Source organism: Xenopus laevis, chromosome 8S (assembly GCF_017654675.1).
Source record: "Xenopus laevis strain J_2021 chromosome 8S, Xenopus_laevis_v10.1, whole genome shotgun sequence".
NCBI lineage: Eukaryota > Metazoa > Chordata > Amphibia > Anura > Pipidae > Xenopus > Xenopus laevis.
In genome coordinates, this window is record NC_054386.1 from 102,358,055 (window position 1) to 102,385,120 (window position 27,066).

The window sequence follows — 27,066 nt, forward strand, 5'->3', positions numbered from 1 at the left end:
ATGAGTGATTCATTGGTGGGGAGGAAAGGAGATTTCACCATCAGCATAGGAAGGGGTTCTTTACTGTAAGGACAGTCAGGTTATGGGATTCCCTACCAAGAGAGGGGAATGAGTGATTCATTGGTGGGGAGGAAAGGAGATCTCACCATCAGTATAGGAAGGGGTTCTTTACTGTAAGGATAGTCAGGTTATGGGATTCCCTACCAAGAGAGGGGGAATGAGTGATTCATTGGTGGGGAGGAAAGGAGATCTCACCATCAGCATAGGAAGGGGTTCTTTACTGTAAGGACAGTCAGGTTATGGGATTCCCTACTAAGAGAGGTTTATTTTAAGGGCGAGTGCTGTGCCCCGACACCCCCAGGTGACCCATCAGTAGGCGGAGCACAGAGGGATGTGGAATTAGTTTATTACAAGTCAGCAGGAAATCTTCACAGAACAATTGACATGGGAAATTGAGGGGTTCAGTGTTTGTTGGGGCGAGTGCTCCTCAACATCATTTCCTGACACGACACCATGATGCCCCCCACCAGGTTCATAAACTCCTGGAAGTTGATCTGTCCGTCCTTCTGGTCATCCACCGAGCCGTCAATCTGCTTCATCAGCTTCTGCACAATGTTGGGGTCCTTCTGGCTCTGTTGGGGGGGAGAGATTTAATGGGTACGCAGACACTCTGGGGATATTTGGGCACCAAAGGGAAAAGTCTCTATCCCCCCGTCTCCCCACAGGCCCATTTCTTGCCCTTTAAACTGCACCCACTTAATTCTATAGGAAAAGCAGTTTTGTTGCTTCTTCTTTTCCATAAGAAAATATGTGATTCCAGGCGCCACCTAGTGGTCATATTTACTCACTGCACTTCTCTTGTCTCCTCACTCCGCCTCATTTAAAGGAACATTTATATCCAACCTCATCCAACCAGACTCTCCAGTAGCAGCACCCACCCACTCACCCACTCACCCACTCACCCACTCACTCACCCACCCACTCACAACACCTACTCACTCACTCTGTCACCCACAATACTCAGTCACTCACTCACAACACCCAGTCACCCACTCACGCACGCACTCACCCACTCACTCACCCACCCACAACACACAGTCACTCACCCACAACACCCAGTCACCCACTCAAATCACGCACTCACTCACTCACTCAACCACAACACCCACTCAGTCACTCACAAAACCCACTCACTAACCCACTCACCCGTGTGAACGTTTTCAGCTCTGTCTTCATGAAAGCGTCGAATTCCTTGTAGTCCATTTGGTACTTGTCGCCGCCCTTGCCCGCGTACTTCTGGAAAACGAGCACAATTCTCTCCATGGCCGACTCAGTGTCCGTGGGCTTCTTGTCAGATGGTTTGGGCTACACCAAGGGAAATAGGGGCAAGTGAGTAATTCATACAATAAAGTGAGCCTGGCCAGCTTGCTAGGTAGCACTTACACTAATAGGACTTCTCAGAAGCTGGTCAGACTCACTTTCTGTAGTCACTAGTTGTATCTCTTGGCTGGAAATGGAAATGTTGGAAACACAGGGAGGATTGTGGGAATGTAAATACCTTGTAGCCCTCTGGGAGTTGACACAGAGCAGCATGGCAGCCCACCATCATCCCACCAATCAGATTGAGGAATTCCTGGAAGTCCAATTTATTGTCTGGTTTCTTGTCCATCCCCCCATCGACGGACTTCATCAGTTGTTTCAGGATGTCCTTATTCTTCTGGTTCTGCCGGAGACAGAGAGAAAGGAGGTGTCAGCCCCCCATTAGCCGAATTCATTGGGCCGTTTAGTAGAAATGGGCCAGAATGAAGGAGAGAGTTACCAGAAGAGAGAAGCTCTGAATTCAGCAGGAGATTCAGGGAGGAAGGACAAGAGAAGCCCTCAGGAGTCCTCTGCAAGCTACAGATTTCAGTCAGTTGAGAAAAGGAAGAGCTAAAGGAGTAGTCTGTGCAGGGAAGGATGTCCAGGAAGTGGCAATTGGGGGGTAACTCACAAAGGTGAAAGAGCAGAGCTCGGTTTTCATGAAGTCCTCGAATTCCTGGTACGTCATGGTGTCGGCACAGCCGTCCCTCCCCGCGAAACGCTGGAAAATCACAATTATCTTCTCCATGTTGCGCTCCATTTCTGTCGGGGGGTCTGTGCGCATTTGTGCCTAAACCCAGCGCGGGAGAGAGGTGTTATTATTATTTTATTATTTTATTATTATTGTATTATTATTATTGTATTATTAGTATTACTTTATTATTATTATTATTATTATTATTATTATTGTTATTATTATTATTATTATTATTTTATTATTATTATTGTATTATTATTGTATTATTATTATTGTATTATTATTATTGTATTATTAGTATTACTTTATTATTATTATTATTATTATTATTGTTATTATTATTATTATTATTTTATTATTATTATTGTATTATTATTGTATTATTATTATTGTATTATTATTATTGTATTATTAGTATTACTTTATTATTATTATTGTTATTATTATTATTATTATTATTATTATTATTATTATTATTATTATTATTGTTGTTGTATTATTATTATTATTATTATTTTATTATTATTATTGTTGTATTATTATTATTATTTTATTATTATTATTGTTATTTTATTATTATTTTATTGTTATAATTGTATTATTATTATGATTATCACTATTATTATTGTATTATTATTATTTTATTATTATTGTATTATTATTATTTTATCATTATTGTTATTTTATTATTATTTTATTATTATTGTTATTTTATTATTATTATTGTTATTTTATTATTATTACTTTATTATTAATATGTGATTCTTTTATTATTCATATTATTTTATTATGTTATTATTTTATTATTAATATTTTATTATTAATATTGTATTATTATTTTATTATAATTATAATTATTTTTATTATTATTGGATCATTATTATTTTATTAGTGCTTTATTATTAATATTTTATTATTCTTATTATTTTTATAATTTTTTTATTATTATTAATATTATTAGTAGTATTATTGTATTATTATTATTATCAACATGTATTTATATAGCACCAACATATTGTGAGGCGCAGGATACTCCCTGTGGCAGAATGGAACCCGAATACACTGCCCCCCCACACCCCCTGCACAAAGGGGGGCCCCAGCGGCACCAGAGGAACCAGCACACCCCGATATCAGGGAAAAGCCGGGGCCCAACATGAGGGGATTAAAGTGACAGGCGACTCGAGGAGAATCTGGACAATTTCCCAGAATGCTCTTTGGGGTGGAACTGAATCTGCTGATTTAGAAATAATAAACTGGGCACATTCCTGATTCAGTTCCACCCCAAAGAGCGTGACATTCTCTGCAGAGAGGCGGAACATGTTCCCACTACCTCATGTGCATGGCGTAACTGCAACAAACATCAAAGCAACATTCCTTCGAGAGAATAAAGGGCAGGGTTGACTAAATGCGTCTCTATATTATGTACATACCCTGCGGCTCATTGGCTCAGGGCAGGTCCCCAAACTGTGAGGATCAAGTTACATTAAACAGGATCGACCTCTTTCTGCTGATTCCCCTGTTATTTGTCTCCCATAGGATCCCCAGGGCTGGTTTCTATGGAGCATTACTGGTGCTACTGTGTAACTATGCAACGGGGAACATAAGGAAGTGATACTTTACAGAAAGGGGGATAGATACAGGGAACAGACTCCCAGCAGGGTTGGTAGGACTAATACAGTAAAGGAATAGGAGGGAGAGTGAAAGGGGGATAGATACAGGGAACAGACTCCCAGCAGGGGTGGTAGGACTAATACAGTAAAGGAATAGGAGGGAGAGTGAAAGGGGGATAGATACAGGGAACAGACTCCCAGCAGGGTTGGTAGGACTAATACAGTAAAGGAATAGGAGGGAGAGTGAAAGGGGGATAGATACAGGGAACAGACTCCCAGCAGGGGTGGTAGGACTAATACAGTAAAGGAATAGGAGGGAGAGTGAAAGGGGGATAGATACAGGGAACAGACTCCCAGCAGGGTTGGTAGGACTAATACAGTAAAGGAATAGGAGGGAGAGTGAAAGGGGGATAGATACAGGGAACAGACTCCCAGCAGGGGTGGTAGGACTAATACAGTAAAGGAATAGGAGGGAGAGTGAAAGGGGGATAGATACAGGGAACAGACTCCCAGCAGGGGTGGTAGGACTAATACAGTAAAGGAATAGGAGGGAGAGTGAAAGGGGGATAGATACAGGGAACAGACTCCCAGCAGGGGTGGTAGGACTAATACAGTAAAGGAATAGGAGGGAGAGTGAAAGGGGGATAGATACAGGGAACAGACTCCCAGCAGGGGTGGTAGGACTAATACAGTAAAGGTATAGGAGGGAGAGTGAAAGGGGGATAGATACAGGGAACAGACTCCCAGCAGGGGTGGTAGGACTAATACAGTAAAGGTATAGGAGGGAGAGTGAAAGGGGGGTAGATACAGGGAACAGACTCCCAGCAGGGGTGGTAGGACTAATACAGTAAAGGAATAGGAGGGAGAGTGATAGGGAACATAAGGAAGTGATACTTTATAGAAAGGGGGATAGATACAGGGAACAGACTCCCAGCAGGGGTGGTAGGACTAATACAGTAAATGAATAGGAGGGAGAGTGAAAGGGGGATAGATACAGGGAACAGACTCCCAGCAGAGGTGGTAGGACTAATACAGTAAATGAATAGGAGGGAGAGTGATAGGGAACATAAGGAAGTGATACTTTATAGAAAGGGGGATAGATACAGGGAACAGACTCCCAGCAGGGGTGGTAGGACTAATACAGTAAATGAATAGGAGGGAGAGTGAAAGGGGGGGATAGATACAGGGAACAGACTCCCAGCAGGGGTGGTAGGACTAATACAGTAAAGGAATAGGAGGGAGAGTGAAAGGGGATAGATACAGGGAACAGACTCCCAGCAGGGGTGGTAGGACTAATGCAGTAAAGGAATAGGAGGGAGAGTGAAAGGGGGATAGATACAGGGAACAGACTCCCAGCAGGGGTGGTAGGACTAATACAGTAAATGAATAGGAGGGAGAGTGAAAGGGGGATAGATACAGGGAACAGACTCCGAGCAGGGGTGGTAGGACCAATACAGTAAAGGAATAGGAGGGAGAGTGAAAGGGGGATAGATACAGGGAACAGACTCCCAGCAGAGGTGGTGGGACTAATACAGTAAAGGAATAGGAGGGAGAGTGAAAGGGGGATAGATACAGGGAACAGACTCCCAGCAGGGGGGGTAGGACTAATACAGTAAAGGAATAGGAGGGAGAGTGAAAGGGGGATAGATACAGGGAACAGACTCCCAGCAGGGGGGGTAGGACCAATACAGTAAAGGAATAGGAGGGAGAGTGAAAGGGAACATAAGGAAGCAATAAGTTTCCTGGGAGAATCTTGTAGGCGCAGAGGTGTAGTAGGGTTAGCTGAGCATGCTGGGAGTTGTAGTATAACAGCAGAGATCAGTCAGGCAGTTCCTGTTGTACTTGGGGTGAGATCAGCAGCTCGGGCTCCTGTGAGTCACAGTTGGTAACCTGCGCTACATTCAGTCATCTCACACCCCTTCAGCTGTTGCTGAACTGCAACTCCCAGATCCCCACGGCAGTGTTCGGGGCCCGCAGGCTGATTCCTGATTAATACACATATGTAATGATGACTCACAGCCATTGAGAGGCTTCTAATAAATGCAGGTTGCTGTGCTGCACTGATTACAGGCTGAATGTAACAAGCTGAGCTGGGGGATTCTGTTTGTAGCCCACCCTCAGGCCCCTTTATACTGAAGCCCAGCAGTAAAGAGACAGCAGGAGGGACTCACCATGGTGCAGGAGGGCTGGGTGCTGGAGGTCCGGATGCTGGAGGTGCTGGAGGGCTGGGTGCTGGAGGTGCTGGAGGGCCGGATGCTGGAGGTGCTGGAGGGCCGGGTGCTGGAGGTGCTGGAGGGCTGGGTGCAGGAGCAGAGAGACAGACAGGTGACTGTGCAGAGCTGGAAGGGATGAAATTATAAGAGCAGAGCCGCACCCAGTGAGGAGAGCACCCAGCACCCAGTACCCCTCCCTAACTCTACATTCCTGTCTGTAACTGCTTCTCTGTTAAACTCACTCACTGCCCGCGGGCAACTGGGCTCACCGGCCCCTCCCGCAGGCCTTTAACTTTATCCCCCCCATTACCCCCCATATTAAATCCACGTTCTGTTTCTCTGATCAGTGCGTCAGTATAGAAGCCCCATGGCCAGTGGCCAAACAGTAACTAGATGCATTACGTGTGGCTGCTTAGTAATCATTGCAGTCGGCAGCAGCCAAACAAACTGCTCATTAGCCCTTTATACTGGGCCCCCCATCTCCTGTTTAGAAACAACCTGTGCAACTAATTAGACATTCCCTTGTATATATGCAACATATATGTCCCAAGGCTCAATTCTATAGACACCTATGATTAAGTACTGGAGGGTGTGAAACGCGTAAGGTGAGCCTTGGGACATATATGTTGGATATATGCATCTATAGTACAGATTTCTATTCGGCCAGGCTGAATGTTGCAATGGCTACTCTGTCTAGTGACTCTACTAGCCCAGATACTTTCAGGGGGTTTAGGGGCCCCCACAAGAGCTTCACACACCCCTTTATAATAATCTGCCCCAGAAACAATGAAAATCATGTAAATGCTATGGGATGGCCACAGCAAGAAGCCCCCTGCAGAACTGAAGCAGCACCAGGCTCAGGTGACCACCGTACCCCTTTATAAAACGAAGCACCTGTTTATGCAAAATCCATAAGAGCTAATGAGATTTCCCATCATCATTCTATGGACACTGAGTTGGGTGTATAATACTGAGCAGCAGGGAGCGGCTGGGATTAGTAATATTGAGCAATATCCCCCAGGCTAAAACCTGAAGATTCCTAGATAATTGCCTCCAGGTAACCTCCGTCAGATCTCATTAAAGGATGAGCCTAAACACCAGATTCATTTTGCCCTCTGGGTATTATTGGGCCTCCTGCAATACCTTTTGTTCCAGACATTGGGCGACAGATTTTTCCTTTATCTCTGCACCCGGTCTGGTGTAATAATTGACGTATTCAGATAAATAGGGTAGCTCAAGAGGGTGTATTTTCCCTTTAAAAAGGGAAGCAGAGTGACGGGCGAGTGGTTGATAATAAGTCAGATATAGCTGTGTATAGAGTGTAATACAGAGGAAATTAATCACAGAGATGGAAATTGTGTGTCAGGGGAATATTGCTTTATAATTAACCTTTAATTCTGTATCCAGAAAATAGCCCAGGCAGCACTCAGCTGTGCTTCATTGTCTCTACTTCCTGTACACGGGGGAGTGTATTTCCTGGTACTCGTGTGACTGTCTCTACTTCCTGTACATGGGGGAGTGTATTTCCTGGTACTCGTGTGACTGTCTCTACTTCCTTTGCACGAGCAGTGTATTGCCAGATTCCCCTAGCAACCATGCACTGATTGGAGACTGGAATATGAAAAGGAGAGGACTGAATAGAAATATGAGGAATAAAAAGTAGCAATAACAACACATTTGTAGCCTTACAGAGTATTTGTTGTTTAGATGGGGCTGGGTCAGTGACCCCCATTTAAAAGCTGGAAAGAGTCAGAGGAAGAAGGCAAATAACTGAAAAACTTTAAGAAATAAATAATAAAGACCATTTGCAAAGCTGCTCAGAACTGGCCATTGAATAACATGCTAAAAGTTACCTTAAAAGTGAACCACCCCTTTAATGGTGAGGAATATACCCACGTTTATCTTATTCATTCACACTCACCCTTGGTCTGTCCTGTTCTGGCAATAAATAGTTTGTTATATTTCTGTATTTCAGTGAATTAAGTGGAAGTGAATATGGAACGGCATCACCTCCTCCCCAAAGTCTCTGCTGCCCCACAGTCAGGAGTTCTACCTTGTGACCAGCAGAGGGCGCCTGATGCTTCTAATGCTGAGGACAGGTATCTGCTGAGTAGCCAGTAGGGGGCAGTATGAGCTAATATACAGTGCAGCCAAAAGGCCTTTTCATTGATATAGAGGTGCCTGCACTAAGTGTAAGCTCACCTGCCTCATCATGGGAATCTCTTTGGTCAGCTGTATATGTCACATGGAATCATGCAACTCCCTGCTTCTGTCTGCAGCCTACAATACAGCTTTGTGCAACATAGAGGACTAAACACAGGGTCCAACTGGGCCAGCGGGGTACTGGGAAAAGATCCAGTGGGCACCCAGACCTGCTCCCCGTTTCCTCCTCAATCTTTGGGCTCCCTGGTGCACTTTATACACTGGCAGTGAGGTTGGACTGCGGCCGGTGAGGGGCCCGTGGAGGTGGCCAAAAGGGGTCGCAGGGGTCCAAGTGTGTCTGGGCTCCTGATGCTGTGGGTTAGGGAAAGACTGGCTAGGGGTGCTGGGAGTTGCAGTACAGTAACAGGGAGTCACATACAATCCCTGCTCTATTCCCTGTAGCTGATCTGCATTTGCAGTAAGTGTTAAGGAAAGACTAGGGGTGCAGGGAGTTGTAGTACAGTAACAGGGAGTCACATACAATCCCTGCTCTATTCCCTGTAGCTGATCTGCATTTGCAGTAAGTGTTAGGGAAAGACTAGGGGTGCAGGGAGTTGTAGTACAGTAACAGGGAGTCACATACAATCCCTGCTCTATTCCCTGTAGCTGATCTGCATTTGCAGTAAGTGTTAGGGAAAGACTAGGGGTGCTGGGAGTTGTTGTACAGTAACAGGGAGTCACGTACAATCCCTGCTCTATTCCCTGTAGCTGATCTGCATTTGCAGTAAGTGTTAGGGAAAGACTAGGGGTGCTGGGAGTTGTAGTACAGTAACAGGGAGTCACATACAATCCCTGCTCTATTCCCTGTAGCTGATCTGTATTTGCAGTAAGTGTTAGGGAAAGACTAGGGGTGCTGGGAGTTGTAGTACAGTAACAGGGAGTCACATACAATCCCTGCTCTATTCCCTGTAGCTGATCTGCATTTGCAGTAAGTGTTAAGGAAAGACTAGGGGTGCTGGGAGTTGTAGTACAGTAACAGGGAGTCACATACAATCCCTGCTCTATTCCCTGTAGCTGATCTGCATTTGCAGTAAGTGTTAGGGAAAGACTGGGGGTGCAGGGAGTTGTAGTACAGTAACAGGGAGTCACATACAATCCCTGCTCTATTCCCTGTAGCTGATCTGCATTTGCAGTAAGTGTTAGGGAAAGACTAGGGGTGCAGGGAGTTGTAGTACAGTAACAGGGAGTCACATACAATCCCTGCTCTATTCCCTGTAGCTGATCTGCATTTGCAGTAAGTGTTAGGGAAAGACTAGGGGTGCAGGGAGTTGTAGTACAGTAACAGGGAGTCACATACAATCCCTGCTCTATTCCCTGTAGCTGATCTGCATTTGCAGTAAGTGTTAGGGAAAGACTAGGGGTGCTGGGAGTTGTAGTACAGTAACAGGGAGTCACATACAATCCCTGCTCTATTCCCTGTAGCTGATCTGCATTTGCAGTAAGTGTTAGGGAAAGACTGGGGGTGCAGGGAGTTGTAGTACAGTAACAGGGAGTCACATACAATCCCTGCTCTATTCCCTGTAGCTGATCTGCATTTGCAGTAAGTGTTAGGGAAAGACTAGGGGTGCAGGGAGTTGTAGTACAGTAACAGGGAGTCACATACAATCCCTGCTCTATTCCCTGTAGCTGATCTGCATTTGCAGTAAGTGTTAGGGAAAGACTGGGGGTGCTGGGAGTTGTAGTACAGTAACAGGGAGTCATATGCAGCCAATTCCTGTAGCTGGGACTGATGGGAATGGAATAGGGACCTTAGATTGTAAGCTCACTGGGGCAGGGACTGATGTATAATCTGTGTACAGCGCTGCAGAATATGTCAGTGCCATATAAATCCTGTATAATAAGTGTAGAATCTATTGTCTTGTTAAATAATTTGTATAAGTGCTCTATTGACAGCCTACCAACATAATATGTATGTATCAATATGTTGTATGAAAGACTTGTGTATGTCTGTATTGTGTGAGAGTCAGTGTGTGTCTGTGAGAGAGAGAGAAACTTCTCTTTGTCCAGGGATTTATTCAAAACCTGTGGGATACACCTCCCCCAATCTACCCATAAATTCCATATGTTAATTGTAACCTAATCCCTCCAGATTTAGGGAACAAATGGAGTGTGGGAACCAGTGTGTGAATGACAAATCATGGTGCACAAATGAAACATATTCAAACCTAATCAATACTGGGGTATAACCATTTTTCCAATACCCAATATTTAACAATAAGTGACTGGTAGAACCGGATACAGAGGAGACTCAATGTGAAACCTCTCACTTACTGGCTTTCTTTTCCGTTTTGGTTTTAACCCCTCCTTAGCAATTACTTTTAAAATGACTCGACTCCCACCCACTTCCTCTTTACAGCGGATCTCAGTGACGCAGTTGCTGCTGCTGATTGTTACATCTCCCCGATGAAGTTCACGTCATCCCAATAGGAGCCTGAGGTCAGTCTGGGTGTAATGGGGGGGGTATTAAGGAAGTTGGGGGGCAAGTCTGGTACATGATACATACCTACCAACTGTGCCTTTTTCGGAGGGACAGTCCCTCTTTTGACAGCTCAACCCGCAGTCCCTCATTTGTACTGGAAAGTCCCTCTTTTCTCTGCACTGAACAGCCAGAAAAAGAAACAAAGTTTCTCACTTAATTGGCTTTTAGCAGAGAGCCCAGAACAGCTAACAGGTGCAAATAAGATACTTTGTAACAATTTTGAGACACAAAAACACAGTTTAGATAAGGAGAAATATTTTCAAACTTTCATAACCTGCCAAATTTTGTAAAACAAACATGGTAATTAGGGGGTGTGGCTACAGAAAGGGGTGTGGTCAAGAAAATTGTTGCGCTACGTGCGGGAAAAAATTTTTTGTTCCTCTTTTTACTTCCAAAATGTTGGGAGGTTTACATGATATTGGGCCCTGGCAGTTAATAATGGAAGTCCCAAATGTAGGGCCCGGGAGGGGAGCAGTCAGCTGGGAGTCAGTACTGGGGCCCCTCTGGGTTAGTCTATTGAGCAATGAAGGTGCCACTCAGAGACAGACACAAAGAAGAAGCGATTCTGGGTGCAAGAACTTTCTCTACATTTAGTGCAAGTGAACGTGACAGTTGGCCAAATGTGATTGGAGGAAAGGTCCAAACTGTCAGAACGTTCCCTCCTCTGTTGCACAAACACTGCCCAGTGCCCCCCCCCCGCAGCTTGTTTTGCTGTAAAGTTGTGGCCAGTATAGGAGTGACGAGCTGAATGGTTGGGCCCCTTAGAGAAGGGTTTTCATTGGCTGGTTTCCAAGTGGCACCGCCTGTGACTCTACTTCTTCTACTTCTGAGTTGTCTGTACTTCATTAACCCTTTCCCCACTCAACCCCTCCCCCCCATGACTTTGCAGCAGTGAAACACACGGAGCCTCACTTACAAAAGTGGCGCTAAAATCAACACAAGATTTTCGGTATCAGCCCCCCCCCCACACCGGCAGCCTAGAGTTTTAAAACCAAAACACACACTGGTGGTCAGTGGTCCTATTGGCCCCAGGTTCTACATTTAAAAAGACTCCGTGTGGCACAAGAATTCCCTTCGTTTCTTTAAACGAAAAAGTGGAATTTAGTCTCGTTAATCGGATGATTTTTTTAATTAAAGCGCCAGCACTTTATCACCCAGACGAAATCATATTTCTAACAGTCACAATAGGATCAAATCTATAGGAAATTATTTTCTGCCAAAAGCACCTTTAATTGTAAGCTCAGCTGGTTGGGGGAAATGATAGCAGAAAATCCCTTTGGACTGTATTATTGTATTTTAATTACATTTGCACTTTAGATCATGTTACAGATAATATAATAGGGTTTCTTTTTATCTCATTACATTCCTGTACCTGGTGCTGCTGCCGTCCCTGCCGGAAAATGGACAATAAAGTAACCAGGAGCGGCATATTATTAACATTTAGTTCTATAGCGCCAGCATATTTCGCAGCGCCGTGATATCTGCTGACCTTTTCGTTTCTCAACTCGCCTTATTGGCGACGCACTCCTGGCTGCGTTTTTCTACAAACTGTATACAAGCTGCACTGCTGGGTTATAGCATTTTGTTCATGGTGTCAGAGATTGTCGGAAAAAGGCAAAGATCACGGCAAGAAGAGCCAGAGACCACACTAAGTACAGCCTAAGACCAAACTATCAGAAAGAGCAGAAGATCACCTCAAGGAAGAGCCAAAGAGCACCGTCGGGAAGAGCCAAAGAAAACCACCTGGAAGAGCCAAAGAAAACCCCCGGGAAGAGCCAAAGAAAACCGCTGGGAAGAACCAAAGAAAACCGCCAGGAAGAGCCAAAGAAAACCACCGGGAAGAGCCAAAGAAAACCACTGGGAAGAGCCAAACAAAACCACCGGGAAGAGCCAAAGAGCACCGCCGGGAAGAGCCAAAGAAAACCGCTGGGAAGAGCCAAAGAAAACCACCGGGAAGAGCCAAAGAGCACCTCCGGGAAGAGCCAAAGAAAACCGCTGGGAAGAACCAAAGAAAACCGCCAGGAAGAGCCATAGAGCACCACCAGGAAGAGCCAAAGAAAACCACCGGGAAGAGCCAAAGAAAACCGCTGGGAAGAGCCAAAGAGCACCGCTGGGAAGAGCCAAAGAGCACCGCTGGGAAGAACCAAACAAAACCACCGGGAAGAGCCAAAGAGCACTGCCGGGAAGAGCCAAAGAAAACCGCTGGGAAGAGCCAAACAAAACCACCGGGAAGAGCCAAAGAGCACCGCCGGGAAGAGCCAAAGAAAACCGCTGGGAAGAGCCAAAGAAAACCACCGGGAAGAGCCAAAGAGCACCTCCGGGAAGAGCCAAAGAAAACCGCTGGGAAGAACCAAAGAAAACCGCCAGGAAGAGCCATAGAGCACCACCAGGAAGAGCCAAAGAAAACCACCGGGAAGAGCCAAAGAAAACCGCTGGGAAGAGCCAAAGAGCACCGCTGGGAAGAGCCAAAGAGCACCGCTGGGAAGAGCCAAACAAAACCACCGGGAAGAGCCAAAGAGCACTGCCGGGAAGAGCCAAAGAAAACCGCTGGGAAGAGCCAAAGAAAACCACCGGGAAGAGCCAAAGAGCACCTCCGGGAAGAGCCAAAGAAAACCGCTGGGAAGAACCAAAGAAAACCGCCAGGAAGAGCCATAGAGCACTTCCAGGAAGAGCCAAAGAGCAAAGTTTTTACTATGGATTCACCAAATCCAGGATTCAGTTCAGTATTCAGCCAGGATTTCACCTTTTTCATCAGGATTCCAATTCAACCAAATCCTTGTGCCTTATCAAACTGAATCCGAATCCTTAAAAATAGGGATGCGCCAAATCCAGGATTCGGTTTCAGATTCAGCCAAAATTTGGCCTTTTTCAGCAGGATTCTGCTGATTCCAAGTACCTGGCTGAACCAAATCCAAAGCCAAAAAAATCACATGACTTTTCGTCACACAAACATGAAAGTAAAAAAAATGTTAACCGCTCAGTGCGCAGTTCTCTTTCCCCCTCATTTCCCTTATTTATAAATGCAGATTAGGGTTTGGTTTGGTATTCGGCTGAATCTTGTACAAAGAATTCAGGATTGATTTGGCCAAATCCTAAAATAGTGGATTAGCTGCATTAGCTAATTTTTACAGAAGAATCCGGGATAGTGGGAAGCACTATAAAAAGTGGGGATATATGGGGGGTATGGAGATGCGGCAGGTCCAGGCCCCATACTTCCCATACTTTTGCCGCACTTGCCAGGGGGTAACCTGTGTAGTTCAAGCACAAGATCGGCTCACCTAGAACAGAACACAGCAGGTAAGTAAAGGGTTAATGCAGGTACATTGGACTGTGAAGGTCAGATTAAACATATTGTGAAAATTCTTGTTTTATATTGTATATTTAGATTTATTGCAGTTGGTCGATATCTGTACAAACGGTGCCTAGCATGACATACACAAACCCAGATGATAGAGGCGACGCTGCCTTGATACTGGCTAAACGAAATCTCCTGCCCCGCTCCAGGATTATTCAACTGAAAGATATTTCACTTTTTTTCTTTTTTGCGAGAGAAAGTAGCATGGCAGCGCCGCACAACTCACATAGACGAATAGAAATTCCTGCCTGTGCTCTACACAGATCCAGAAAGGGGTGGACTAATTGCTGCTAATTGCAATTACATTCACTGGTCATGGTCCCCCTATAAAATTAAAAAAAAATATTGGTAGCCAGCTCCCCTGAGTTAAAACATTGGTGGCTAGAGTCCCCCATACAAGTTGAAAAAAATACATTGGTGGCAAGAGAGTAAAAAAAAAAAAGGACCAATGGTGTTCAGTACTTTTAAAATTTGGCAGTTGGTCTTCTTCCTCCTTGGTGACAGCTTCTTCTTCATTCTTCTCTGCAGCTTCTTCTTTGGTTCCTTTCATTGGCTTCAAGCTCTTTTCAGCGGCATCAGCTCCCTTCGGCGGCTCCCAGCTTCCCTGGTCCACAATAAATTGGCCATTCGCCCAAATAGCCAGATTGCCAGACCAGATTGCACTAATTGAAATGCTACAGTAAGTTGTGTAAAGGTTACATGAAGCTCCTTCAGCCTCTGGTCTCTGCTGTCCATGACAGAGTTAATGGGGGTCATTTACTTGCACTAATGTGCAAATGTTTCCCACCATGTACCAGTATCTCCTTAGTCCATCCCGTCCGTGCCATTTGCTCCTCCCTTGCCCCTTTCATGTAAAGCTGGATATACATGTAAAGTACATGCATGTTAAGTGGATAAACATGACCAATATCTTTGAACCATGGACATCAAACAAATGAAACAATGGATACTGTGTGCAGGCTCTCATATGGCAATTTTCCCTTCTGCCCGTCATCCTATGGGTTGGATAACGAAGGGTATTAGTTAGTGTATGGCCACTTTAAAGGAGAAGGAAAGGTTAAAATTAAGTAAGCCTTATCAGAAAGGTCCATCTAAATATACCAATAAACCCCCAAAGTAATGCTGATCTGAGTCCCCTGTCAAAAGAAACATCACATTTTTTTCCTTCTATTGTGTACTCATGGGCTTCTGTATCAGACTTCCTGTTTTCAGCTTAAACCTCATTGCCCTGGGCTTGAGCATGCTCAGTTTGTTCCTCTTCCCCCGCCCCCCTCCTCCCTCCCTGCTGTAATCTGAGCCCAGGGAGAGACTCAGACAGGAAGTGATGTCACACCACATTAATACTGCAGCTCCTATCCTAAACAAACAGAGTTTCTAGAGCTTTTTACTCAGGTATGGTAAAACATTCTACAGAATAAATATAGCATTCTAGCTTGCACTATTGCAAACACAAGGTGAAACTGATGACTGGGGCCAGTTAGTATGACCTATGCCCATAGTTATGTGTTTCTTATGACTGGTTGTTATTTGCTTGCAGGGCCTGGGGAAGATTTTCTCTAAACGTGGTTTATTGGGAGCAATACAATGTTGAGAGTGAGAATAAGGGAAGCAGATGAGTTGAAGGCCACAGATTGAGTAATGCCTTTTGGTTTATGCAATGCACCTGCCACATTTCAACATTTCCCAGATGACATTTTTATGAACCTCTTTGATAAATTTCTAATGGTCCAACTCAGCAATATTTTGATTTTTTTTTTTTCAGCATCCATGCAAGAACATTAATCATATGAAAAAACTATGTATAAACTGGATAAACATGAATATGAAATCATTTATTCATATATACTGATTTGTAGGATTTGTTAACATATACAGAAAAGTAATAAAGAAAGTTTCCAAGACAATAGCTCTCATTTTCTCAAAGTTCTACAAGATGCTTCTGTTGGACTTCTCAAACCCAATCAGATTTTGGCAAACTAAAGGAATCCTTTATTTCAGCTCCTATTCTTAAACACCCCGATTCTTCATTAAATGTTGTGCTTGAAGTAAATGCCTCACAAACTGCCCCTGCTTATTTCTCCAACGCTGGGGTCTCTGATCTTTTTCTTGTCCCTAAGTTTAGGATCCAAAAAAATGTTTTCATCCTGGTGCTTTCTTTTCTAAAAAGTTGACTTCTGAAAAGAATTCCAATGTTTCGGACATTTGAACAATTGTTGTACCTGTTAGAAACATCCGTTCATCTATTCATCCAATTGTTATCTATTATGACCACCAGAATTTAAAATACCACTGCGCAGCCAAGAGGATGACATCTTGAAAAGCCAGATGGGCTCTTTTCTTTTCCTCTTTTAATTTCCATATCACAGATATCTCGGAATCTCGGAATGTTCTCTATTGAATGTTGTCCAATAAGGGTTTTTCATCTAAAAATAGCACATTTTGTTGTACTGCCATGTCTTCATTGACTTCCCAATGACATTATCTTGGATAGTGGAGTGGAGTTTTCTTCTAAGTTTTGGAAGATGCAGTGCCCAGCCTTAAAGATTAAATGTTCTGTTTCTACAGCATTCCATCCAGAAATCAATGGGAGACAGAGAGAACTAATGAAACCCTAGGTAATTGGTGCAATATGCTTCCTTTGGTGGAATTCACATATTATAGCTTTCTACATTATTTAATTTAACAGATTCCTTCTTTGCCACTACTATTGTTTCCATACTGTTATGTCTTCCCAATGTGGTTTCAGTTCGAGCAGTTTAAGACCATCTATGTTTCCATCAAGACCATGCTTCAAGCCTGGGCGATCTTCTCCACCTTCTGATCCTATGTTCAAGGAGCTTAAACATTTGAAATCCAGGATTCTATACTCCATAGATAGAGGTATATTGTGCACTTGGAAGGGTTGTCCACCCAAAGAGAATTCCTGGGAACCCCTTATGCAATGTACATGCACTTTAATTAACAAGATTGTTCCATAAGGCTCACCAGGAGAAACCAGGACCCATACACATCCAGAGGCCATGCTTTGGAGGGGGCAATGTCATAGGTCCATCAGTCCATGCTCATCTCTGTACATTGGTGTGAAACTGAACACATGATGACTTGGATGCCAATAACCTATGTTTTTTGTAAAGAGATCAGCTTTTGGTCACCATTAAGTGTTGCACTGTTTGTCTGCTCTTCTGGATCGCTGCCTGCCCTGACACTGTGTATTTTCTTGGATATTTGATTACTCTGAGTCCTGTTATTTGATTTGAACTTGATTTTGGTTCCCTGGCAGAAGTATTTCTTGAACTTGTTCATCCGATGCCTGTGCTACTTTACAGCTGAGCTCATCCTGCTTCTTTCAATCTCAAGTAATCAAATGGGAGGCATTGGAGAGGCCATAGTTCTACAGATCCTTATATCATAGCAGTCACATAGTAAAATATGGTCTCTTGATACTGCGAATAACAAACTCCCAATTTGTTTCTTTTTCAGAGAGCCGAATCACTTATATTTCCATATTTAATGATGGCATTTGCTGATCTGAGATCTGAGTTAACCTGCTCCGTGTGCCGGGAGATTTATACAGAGCCTGTAACTCTGCCGTGTGGCCATAACTTCTGCCGGGACTGTATTGAGGGAACATGGGACTGGCAGTTGGGGATAGAGGAAGATCCTTCCTGCCCTGAATGCCGTCACAGATACAGAAGACGCCCTGAACTGAACAGAAACCGGAGGCTGCAGAGCATAACAGAGCAATTCCGTCCTACACGACCAGAGCAGGTGGGTGCTGGGATCTTCTGCACCTACTGTGACTCCTCTGTACCTGCTGCTAAATCTTGTCTGCTGTGTGAGGCTTCTCTGTGTGCTCATCATTTATTAAAACACAGCAAGTCTGATAAACACATTTTAATTGATCCAGTGAAACCACAGGAGAGAGGAACATGCTTCATACATGGGAGGAACCTGGAGTTTAACTGCACTAAAGATGGGACCCGTATCTGTGCATCCTGCTGGCTGGCTGGGGACCACCGGGGCCACAAGGTGGAGCTGCTCAGTGAGATGAAGAGACGGCAGCAGAGTCTGAAGAAGCGCAGGAGAGAAGTGGCAGAAAAAGCAGCCGATGAGACAGAGAGAGTCACTGCCCTGTTGAGGGACATCAGGAAACAGCTGGAAGCCCTAGAGAAGAGACTCCTGAAAAAGATATCCAGGTATAATGAGAACATTTCCCTCAAACGTTGTGATCCAATGCAGCAGCCAAAAGTATGGGATCCTTTCTGGGGAATGTATCCATACTCCATGGCACACAGTCAAAGGACAGAGAGGGAAGATCAAAATGTACCCGATCTATGGACTTTAATCTCACAGAAGTTCCTCACAGGATTAGATGAGATTGTGGACGATGTAAAAGAGAAGATCCATGGACACCAGGTGAGACACATGTTCTGGATATAAAGACTGCTGGAAATAACTTATTGATCAGTAAATGATGAAATTGCTTCTTCACACCCATGATACCACTAATGCAATGGCACTACTTACAAAGCACATGGAGTGTTAATCAGGTTTTATGCAGGAGCAATTTGCCCTCAGGGAAAAGTAGAGGTCAGTGAATTGGGGGATTGGTGCATAGGGTGAGCTACAACAGAATAAGGAGCATTGTGGGTCAGTGTAAATTTCAGATAATAAAAGGTATGGGTTTGTATAAGGCAATGGTGCCCAGACTTTACCAGTGTGAGGGATCAATCAAATATACAAGTGAAAAGCACTAAAATGTATGCAAAAAGTGGAATTTACTTTCTACAAGCCTCCCACTATGCAAGAGATGGTTTGCATAGGACAAAATATTAGAACTTCTCTAACCCCTAAACCATACATGGAAGGGAGTCAAAACCTCACATTCCACCTCATACATCCATGAACTCAGAACTAGGGATGTAGCGAACGTCGGAAAAAATGTTCGCGAACATATTCGCGAACTTGCGTCAAAAATGCGAACGGTTCGCGAACGTCGCGAACCCCATAGACTTCAATGGGAAGGCGAACTTTAACATCTAGAAAAGACATTTCTGGCCAGAAAAATGATTTTAAAGTTGTTTAAAGGGTGCAACGACCTGGACAGTGGCATGCCAGAGGGGGATCAAGGGCAAAAATGTATCTGAAAAATACATTGTTGACACAGCGCTGCGTTTTGTGCTGTAAAGGGCAGAAATCACACTACGTCACTCAGGTGATGTTTCTGGACACGGAATGTGAAAAAGCTCACACAGCTAGGTGGCACTTGGTTAAAGACTGGGCAAACAATGCCTGCAAGGGCAACGTATACAGTAGTGGATACGGAATATATTATTGCTGCTGTAAAAACATCACTCAGGTGATGTTTACCGACACAGAATTATTATTGTTATTTAGACAGAATGTGAAAAAGCTCACACAGCTAGGTGGCACTTGCATACCTCCCAACTGTCCCTCTTTTGACCACTCAACCCCCTGTCCCTCTTTTGTACTGGAAAGTCCCTCTTTTCTCTGCACTGAACAGCCAGAAAAAAAACAGTTTCTAACTTAAAGGAGAAGGAAACCCCCAGGGCGCAAAACCCCTCCCCCTCCCCTGTGTTGCCCCCCCTCCCTCCTCCCCACTGGCCTACCTGTCCCCCTGGGCAAATGCCCCTAACTTGTTACTCACCCCTCTGCGCAGGTCCTGTCCACGGAGTTCACAGTCGCCATCTTCTCCCACGCGCGTCTTCTTCCTGCTCTGACCGGTGTCTTCTGGCGCATGCGCAGTAGGAACAGTTACCGGTACAGCTCTACTGCGCATGCGCCGAATGTCACGAAGTTTTCCGATTTCACTTCGTGACATTCGGCGCATGCGCAGTAGAGCTGTACCGGTACCTGTTCCTACTGCGCATGCGCCAGAAGACGCCGGTCAGAGCAGGAAGAAGACGCGCGTGGGAGAAGATGGCGACTGTGAACTCCGTGGACAGGACCTGCGCAGAGGGGTGAGTAACAAGTTAGGGGCATTTGCCCAGGGGGACAGGTAGGCCAGTGGGGAGGAGGGAGGGGGGGCAACACAGGGGAGGGGGAGGGGTTTTGCGCCCTGGGTGTTTCCTTCTCCTTTAATTAGCTTTTGGCAGAGAGCTCAGAACAGCCAACAGGTGCAAATAAGATACTTTGTAACAATTTTGACTCTGGTTGGTGCTGGTAGTGGTGAACTACTAGGAGGAGCAGCACACCAGTCCCACTCCCCAACACAGCTCGACTAATAGCACTGGGCTCTTATAGTAGCAAAGTAAAAAAAACAAAAAAGAAAATAAAAGCAGTCCTTACAAGGACTATTGGGTTACAGGCAGCAGTCAGCAGATGAGATCAGAAGAGATCAGTGCCCACAGCAGCTACACACAGAGCACTGCAGTAGAAGGTAGATTACTAGCCAGCAAAGCTAACTAACCTAAACTCACTGTCCCTCAAATCCCTGCAGAGTTCTGTCCCTACAATACAGAGCAGTATCAAGTAGATTACTAGCCAGCAAACTTACTATCAACTGTCCCTCAAATCACTAACAGCTCTCTCCCTACACTAGCTCTTCCAAGCACACACAGGCAGAATGAAAAAACGCTGCAGGGCTTCAGTTTATATATGGAAGGGGAGTGGTCCAGGGGGTGTGGGGGTGGTCCAGGAGGGAGAGCTTCCTGATTGGCTGCCATGTATCTGCTGGTATGGGGGAGAAATGGCAAAAATAAGCGCCAGCTAAGTCGAACCCAAACTGGCGAACGTCGCGCGACGTTCGCGAACATTTGGCGGACGCAAACAGTCGATGTTCACGCGAACTAGTTCGCGGGCGAACAGTCCGCGACATCCCTACTCAGAACGGACCTAGACCCTTCCACTGGTGGTACCCTATTTGGAACATAGACATCACCTCAACTGTCACCATATCTGACATTATCAAACTCTACTCTCGCTCCATGGGAATAATGCCCTCTAGCCAATACCAGATTATGGCCCTACAACTCCTACACGACTCTTACTTAACCCCACTACGGAGGTTCAAAACAGCTCTCCTAAGCAAGTCAGCATGCCTAAGATGCTCAGAAGCTTCTCTGATGCACTGTATCTCACTTTACCCAATTATTAACTCATTTTGACTGGAAGTATATCAGTATTAGCACTCACTAACCAATAAGTCTCTAGGGCCAATAGGGAGTTAGATGAAAGACTGGCCGCAGCAACTAGAAAAGCCATATTACAGGAATGGCTCTCCACTACTCCACCGTCCATGAACCTAGTGAAACTACACTTTTTGTTTCACATGGATTGGATGGAGGCATCTCTAAATAAAGCAACTCAAACTAGTAGATTTTTTGACACCTGGACTACTTACATTCTAAGCCCCCCCCCAGGCATCAGACAACATTTCACTAATTCTCATGGTACGACCTGGAAAGTCTGTGAGGTACCAATTACTATAATAAGGAGTATGCTAAATATTGGTTTAAAATCCCAAATATTTGCTTAGTGGACATTGTAACAAAACCAAAACTTTTACTGTCCCCCTGTCCAAAAGGTTCGACCACAAGTTCATGATGTTGTGGGAAAGAATGTCCCTGAACACTCTGTCAAAGCTGTTGGGTTCCCTTCAGTGAAGGCAGCGAAAAGGGGTTTGAGGCACAGAGAATGGCCCTTGAAGAGAACAACACGCTCTGACCAGGAGACTGAAGGACGGGTAAGTGCATCAGGCACACCAGAGCCATTTTCCTTGGTTTTCAGAGAAATGCCCCACCAATTAGGAGTGGCGAGTCAATGGAGTGGGAGCTTTCCAATGGAAACCACTATAACTGAGGTAAATGGGATAATGGTTTATTGACCCCGGGCAGTACACTGGACCTCCTTCTGACAAGAAAGTTTGACATTTATTCATTTTGCACCTTAATTTAAGTTGTTTTCACAAAAAAACACCACAGTTTAAAGGACAAATCTCAAGTTATCCTGTCTAGTCTTCTGAGAAATCAAGTTAATTTGGAGCAGGGTACATATCCATTTACAATTCTACACTGTTTCAGCAAAAGAATTTCTTCCCGTGGTTGAACAATTAAAGGAGCTCTAACCTCCCCTCTATTTTTAACTACTAGGGCCCCACACATCCTTCTCCACCTCCTGCCCAATCACATCAACCACAATTCCCCTATACCTGTCCACCAAATGTAGTTATTTAAGGTTAAATATGTTCCAGTGGGATCAGAAAAACATTGATGACAATGTGTGTAAGGAGGATAAGAAATTACCTAAAGATTTGGATTTCCAAATAATTACTCTACTGACATGGAGTGCAAAACATTAACTGCCTAGTCATCCAACAGGTTCCACTGCGGGTTCAACCACGAGTTCATGTTCCTGGAGAGAAAGTCCATGAACACTCTAACAGGGGGTTCTCTTCATTTGCATTGACGCCATTACCAATGGAAGAATTAAGAAGTTCTACATTCTTCCAAGACTATGTTGGAAAAGAGGCAGAGAGTCATGGGGCAGAGAGAAAGTCATGGGGCAGAGAGAGAGTCATGGGGCAGAGAGAAAGGCTACACAGTCTATTCAGTAAGATGAGAGCACCCCCTGACCGCAAGACTGAAGGACAGACAAGTGCATCACCCACACTAAAGTGTGTTGCGGTCCAATCCGTATTTCCTAAAAGCTGCTCACCACTCCTCGACAGCTTAGAAGGGGCACCAGAAAAGAGGCTATTGATTCCGAGCTTCGCAAAGGAGGAAACCACCAAAGCGGAGGTAAGTGAGGAAGAAAATAGCACTATTGCTCAGAGTTAAAAGAGAAACTAATAAATTAAGTTGGCCATACAGGGGCAGATTTAAGATGCCAATTGGACACCTACAGATTGAGTCACAGCTTATCTACCCATGTATGGGCCCTTCCCGACAACCTCACCAACAGATATCTGAGTGAACATTTCTAGTTATCTATTGGCGGGTTTGAAAATTCCATTGGTACAGAACCTCATTGGTAGTCCTTCCCCAACAGGCCTGCATAGACCTCTTTTATGATTCATCACCAGGGTGGGACTGGGCCGGCGGGACCACGTGAAAAAACCTGCTGTGCACCAGGCCAAGACCCACGTCTCTGCCAGCCTGAAAATATCGCTCCCTGACCTCCCCCAGCCCCAGTTGATAGAAGAAATGCAGTGGAAAAGCTTGTATTTGATGGAGGGTTTGGGGGGATGTGGACAGAGGAGGGTTGAGTCTGGCGTGTGGGGCCAGTGGAGTTGGCACATGGGGGGCCCAGGGTAGGTGTGTGTAGGCCCTTGTTGTGGCAGCCCCGTTGGGCCAAGATCCGACACTGTCCTTCACACACGTCTCTTGTTTGGAAAACTTGCCCAATGAGCAGCTCATCTATATGACTGGCTAAAATTTAGTCATCTTTGCTATAGACTGGGAAACTGTTTCCAATTTAATGTAATTATTATAGAAAAAAAAACTCAAGTTCCTATTTGATCATGGACCACAAGGAACTGCATAAGTTTAGGTTTAGGTTTATTTGGAGTTGAAAGCCTAGAGACCCATCTGACTGTGTAGATGGAAATCCAGGAAAGAACACACAAGAAAATAGTTTTGTTCTGCTGACGTGAAATACCTGAGGCTGATGAATTTATGTGTGAAAAATGGAATTATCGATTGTTTTATCTTGACATATAGATAGACATGATTTATTATTCCCGACATCCAATGGGGCATTTAAAAGCATAATTAATATGAATTCACAGAGCAAGTGAGGGTAGATCTCATGATGGAACTGTAAGAATGATGCAGACACTGATATCCTAAGATCTTTAACACTTTAGTCTTTTTTTTTATTTTGTGAATGATTTTCATTTGTGTTCAGCAGCTCTCCATTTTGAAATTTCAGCGGCTATCGAGTTGCTAGTGTCTAGTTTCCAATGGCAACCAGTCAGTGGTGTGAGTGAGAGACTGGAATATGAATAGGAGGAGAAATAAAAGGCAATAATAATAATAATACAGGTATGGGATCTGTTATCCAGAATGCTTGGGACCTGGAGTTTACCGGATAATGGATCTTTCTGTAATTTGGATCTCCATATCTCCACACCTACTAGAAAATCATAGATACCCAATAGGCTGGTTTTCCTTCCAATAAGGATCAATTATATCAAGCTACAAGCTACTGTTTTATTATTACAGGGAAAAAGGTAATCATTTTTAATAATTTGGATTACTTGGATTAAATGGAGTCTATGGGAGATCGCTTTTCTATAATTCAGAGCTTTCTGGATAATGGGTTTCTGAATAACGGATCCCATAGCAGGATTGCTGTGCCATTATAGAACACGTGCAGGTCACTGTTATGCTTCTATGTTTCTACTATTTTGTGATTCACTTACTTTCTTTGTATCTCTATTACCAGGATACCCTTTTCAATATCGACACTTCCGATATGGATTTATCAACGTTATCATTATCTTCATCATCGTCGTCGTCGTCATCATCATCATCATCATCATCATCATCATCATCATCATTTGGTTTTCAAAATTTTCTCCTGAATTTTGAGTCTTTATTTAGATGAATTCTGTCTCTTTTATCAGAGAGACTGTCTTCAGTGGCCCTACTTGCTTTCAGTATGAGATCTGGCAGAGAGAGTGCTGGCTGGGACCCATCTAACAGTCCCTAGATAGTCGCTCCCCAGCAGAGGTCGAGGTTGTCATCTGGACTTACAACACTTAGCTGGGCTTCTCCTGGGAGCTTGAGTTTTTCTGTAGCAGAGCTGGGCTAATAGCAGCTCCATGCCCTGGAGTACCTCTAGCTAGACAAATGTTGGTGTGGCCCATTGGGGTAATCTCTGGAGACATGGAGGTCTGTATGGGATTGGAAATTAGAAGCAGGGCTCAGCATGAAATCAGACCAGAGAGGGAACCTCCTGGGAGAGGGGGGGTGCAGGTTTTCTGATGGTGAAGATGCCAATATATCTGCCAAAAATGTTGCCCATTTTACACTAAGCTCCTCCACTTCCAAGAATGCAGTTCAGGATTGTTTTGCAAAAAACAGGACCATTCAAAACAATGCAGAACCACAGAAACAGGGCCTGGGATAGTGAGACACATAGAGAGATACTGGGTGGGCTGAACACCCTTAGAAGACCAAGAGCACCCAGAGTAAGAGAACCCAGGGTTTGGTTTGGTGTCGGTGGAGCACTAGGTGGGTGAGCACCAAGAAAGCACCTTATACCTGATTCTTATGGATGAATTGGGGTTTTGATATTCATTTTGATAAAAGTGCTTATTAAAGGGGACATATACCATATTTTTCAACAAAGGCTCAATCAATTGGTTTTGTAATAAAATTGATTAAAACGTTGTGTCTCATACACCTTTTGTGTCCAGTTTTTCTGTTATCTTTGTGTTTCTTATGTAGCTCCGTCGGCCATCTCCCTGTCCCTGGTCTTTTTCTTCTGCGAGCAGCAGCCAATGAAAAGGACTGGGCGTGCATAGGGGGAGGCTCTGGTTCTCAGTCTAATCTTGGTGCCACGTCAATCACGTCTGGGTCCTTCTCACGAGTATGCAGGCCCGGATTTGTGGAAAGGCCACCTAGGCCCGGGCCTTGGGCGGCAGGATTTTACGGGGGCGGCATGATGCCCAACCACACCCACATTGGTTCAAAAACACTGGGGATGTTCTAGAGATACAATCATTTTTTAATTTTCCCATGCGCCAATCCCCATTGAGGATGGAAATTTGCACACTAAAGGGGAGGGGACAGGGGCAACGAACGGCAGTGGGCCTAGGGGCACCTACTACGTAAATCCGGTCCTGCGAGTATGAGCAGACAGCAAAGGAGCGAGCAAGTTAGATTCGCCCCTCGATATTGCGTGTGGCCCCGGCGCCATTCAGGACTCACTGGCAGCATTCCACACAGCTCGCGGGGCCATTGAAAATCAGGCATTCAAACGTTATAACTCCTCTTCTGGGTCGCGACCCCATCCGCTAGTTCCACTACTGCTTGAAGCGCCAGCCAAGCTCTACAGAAGAGCTGCGAGCGCCAGCGATTCATTGACACGGAGCATTTAGTTGAGCGTGAGAGCGTTGTAGTATTTTGAAGATTTGACTGCCCGATTCTCAATGGCCACGGCAAGCTCTTTGGTGGGCTGCCAGTGATTCCTGAATGGCCCCGGGGCCACACGCATTATCGAGGGGCAAATCTAACAGCAATAGACGTGTAGCAACTTAAAGTGGTGTGCTAGTCGCTCGTGCGCAGGACTCTCACATACTGTAAATATTTGGCTTCGCTGGGATAGCAAGTGGCAAATCTGAATTCAAGCTGTGCGTCACTCCTAGCGCTTTACTTCTTTCTGGGAACGCTGCTGCTGCTACATGGAGGGCTGCTGGTTGTTTTAGTTGGGCAGTAGCCTCGGTTAGGGGTGCAGGGTGGTGCCTACCTTACAGCCCAGAAGTATTTCTTTTAGTTTGTATGAGGCACACAATCTACTTTCTGGTACTGGGGATGAAATAGGTAATCTGGTGGGACTCTAAGCTACTTGGCTGCATTCAGTCAATCGTCCATATTTTTTAGACCTGAAAGTCTCACCAGCAACCACTAGCTTCTGCCCTCCACATTAAACTGCAAGGAGCCACAGAAGGGATTTTACCTAGCCGGTAAAATACCTGCCAAGGCCGGGGCCGGTATTACAAATTTACCGGCAGTGTAGCTGCCGGTAAATTTGTAATACGATCAAAAGGAGCCCTCAGCCTGCCCCCAATCCCCTGCAACTTACCTTTTTTTTTTGGCTCTTCTAGCGTCCGTGGGTCTCCGTTGCGTGACCCCGCCCCCTTTGACATCACGCCCGCCCCTTTTGACGTCACGTACCGCCCCTTTGAGGGATAACTTTCCAACGGAGCATAAGGCAGTTGGCACCTGGAGCACCGACAGGGTACAGCTTTACTTACTGTAGTTAGGCTTCAACCTAACGTTCAATCACTCCAAACAAAACCCACAGCATATATATATATATACACACACACACACACACACACACACACATACCAACCTATTTATACATATGCAAATTAGGATTCGAATTTGGTTCGGCCGGGCAGAAGGATTCGGCCGAATCTGAATCCTGCTGAAAAAGGCCGAATCCTGGCCTAATCCCAA

The 27,066-nt window shown here is 44.8% G+C and overlaps 2 protein-coding genes across 5 annotated transcripts; one reads left to right on the forward strand and one right to left on the reverse strand.

Moving 5' to 3' along the window:
* Window positions 1–390: 390 nt before the first annotated feature.
* s100a11.S (S100 calcium binding protein A11 S homeolog) lies at window positions 391–6,005 on the reverse strand. Its single transcript, XM_018233590.2, has 5 exons — window positions 5,838–6,005; window positions 1,991–2,149; window positions 1,559–1,723; window positions 1,207–1,365; window positions 391–632 (listed from the first exon to the last, which is right to left on the reverse strand). The coding sequence occupies exons 1-5, from the start codon at window positions 5,838–5,840 to the stop codon at window positions 462–464; spliced, it is 657 nt and encodes a 218-aa protein (XP_018089079.1). The 5' UTR covers window positions 5,841–6,005; the 3' UTR covers window positions 391–461.
* A 4,363-nt stretch (window positions 6,006–10,368) lies between these two features.
* Window positions 10,369–25,282, forward strand: LOC495222 (uncharacterized). Of its 4 annotated transcripts, none has more exons than XM_018232067.2 (6): window positions 10,369–10,517; window positions 17,396–18,331; window positions 21,462–21,620; window positions 22,255–22,409; window positions 22,449–22,674; window positions 24,323–25,282. In XM_018232067.2, exons 2-6 carry the CDS (start codon window positions 17,426–17,428, stop codon window positions 24,482–24,484), a joined length of 1,608 nt encoding a protein of 535 aa, XP_018087556.1. In that variant the 5' UTR covers window positions 10,369–10,517; window positions 17,396–17,425; the 3' UTR covers window positions 24,485–25,282.
* The last annotated feature ends 1,784 nt before the right edge of the window (window positions 25,283–27,066 follow it).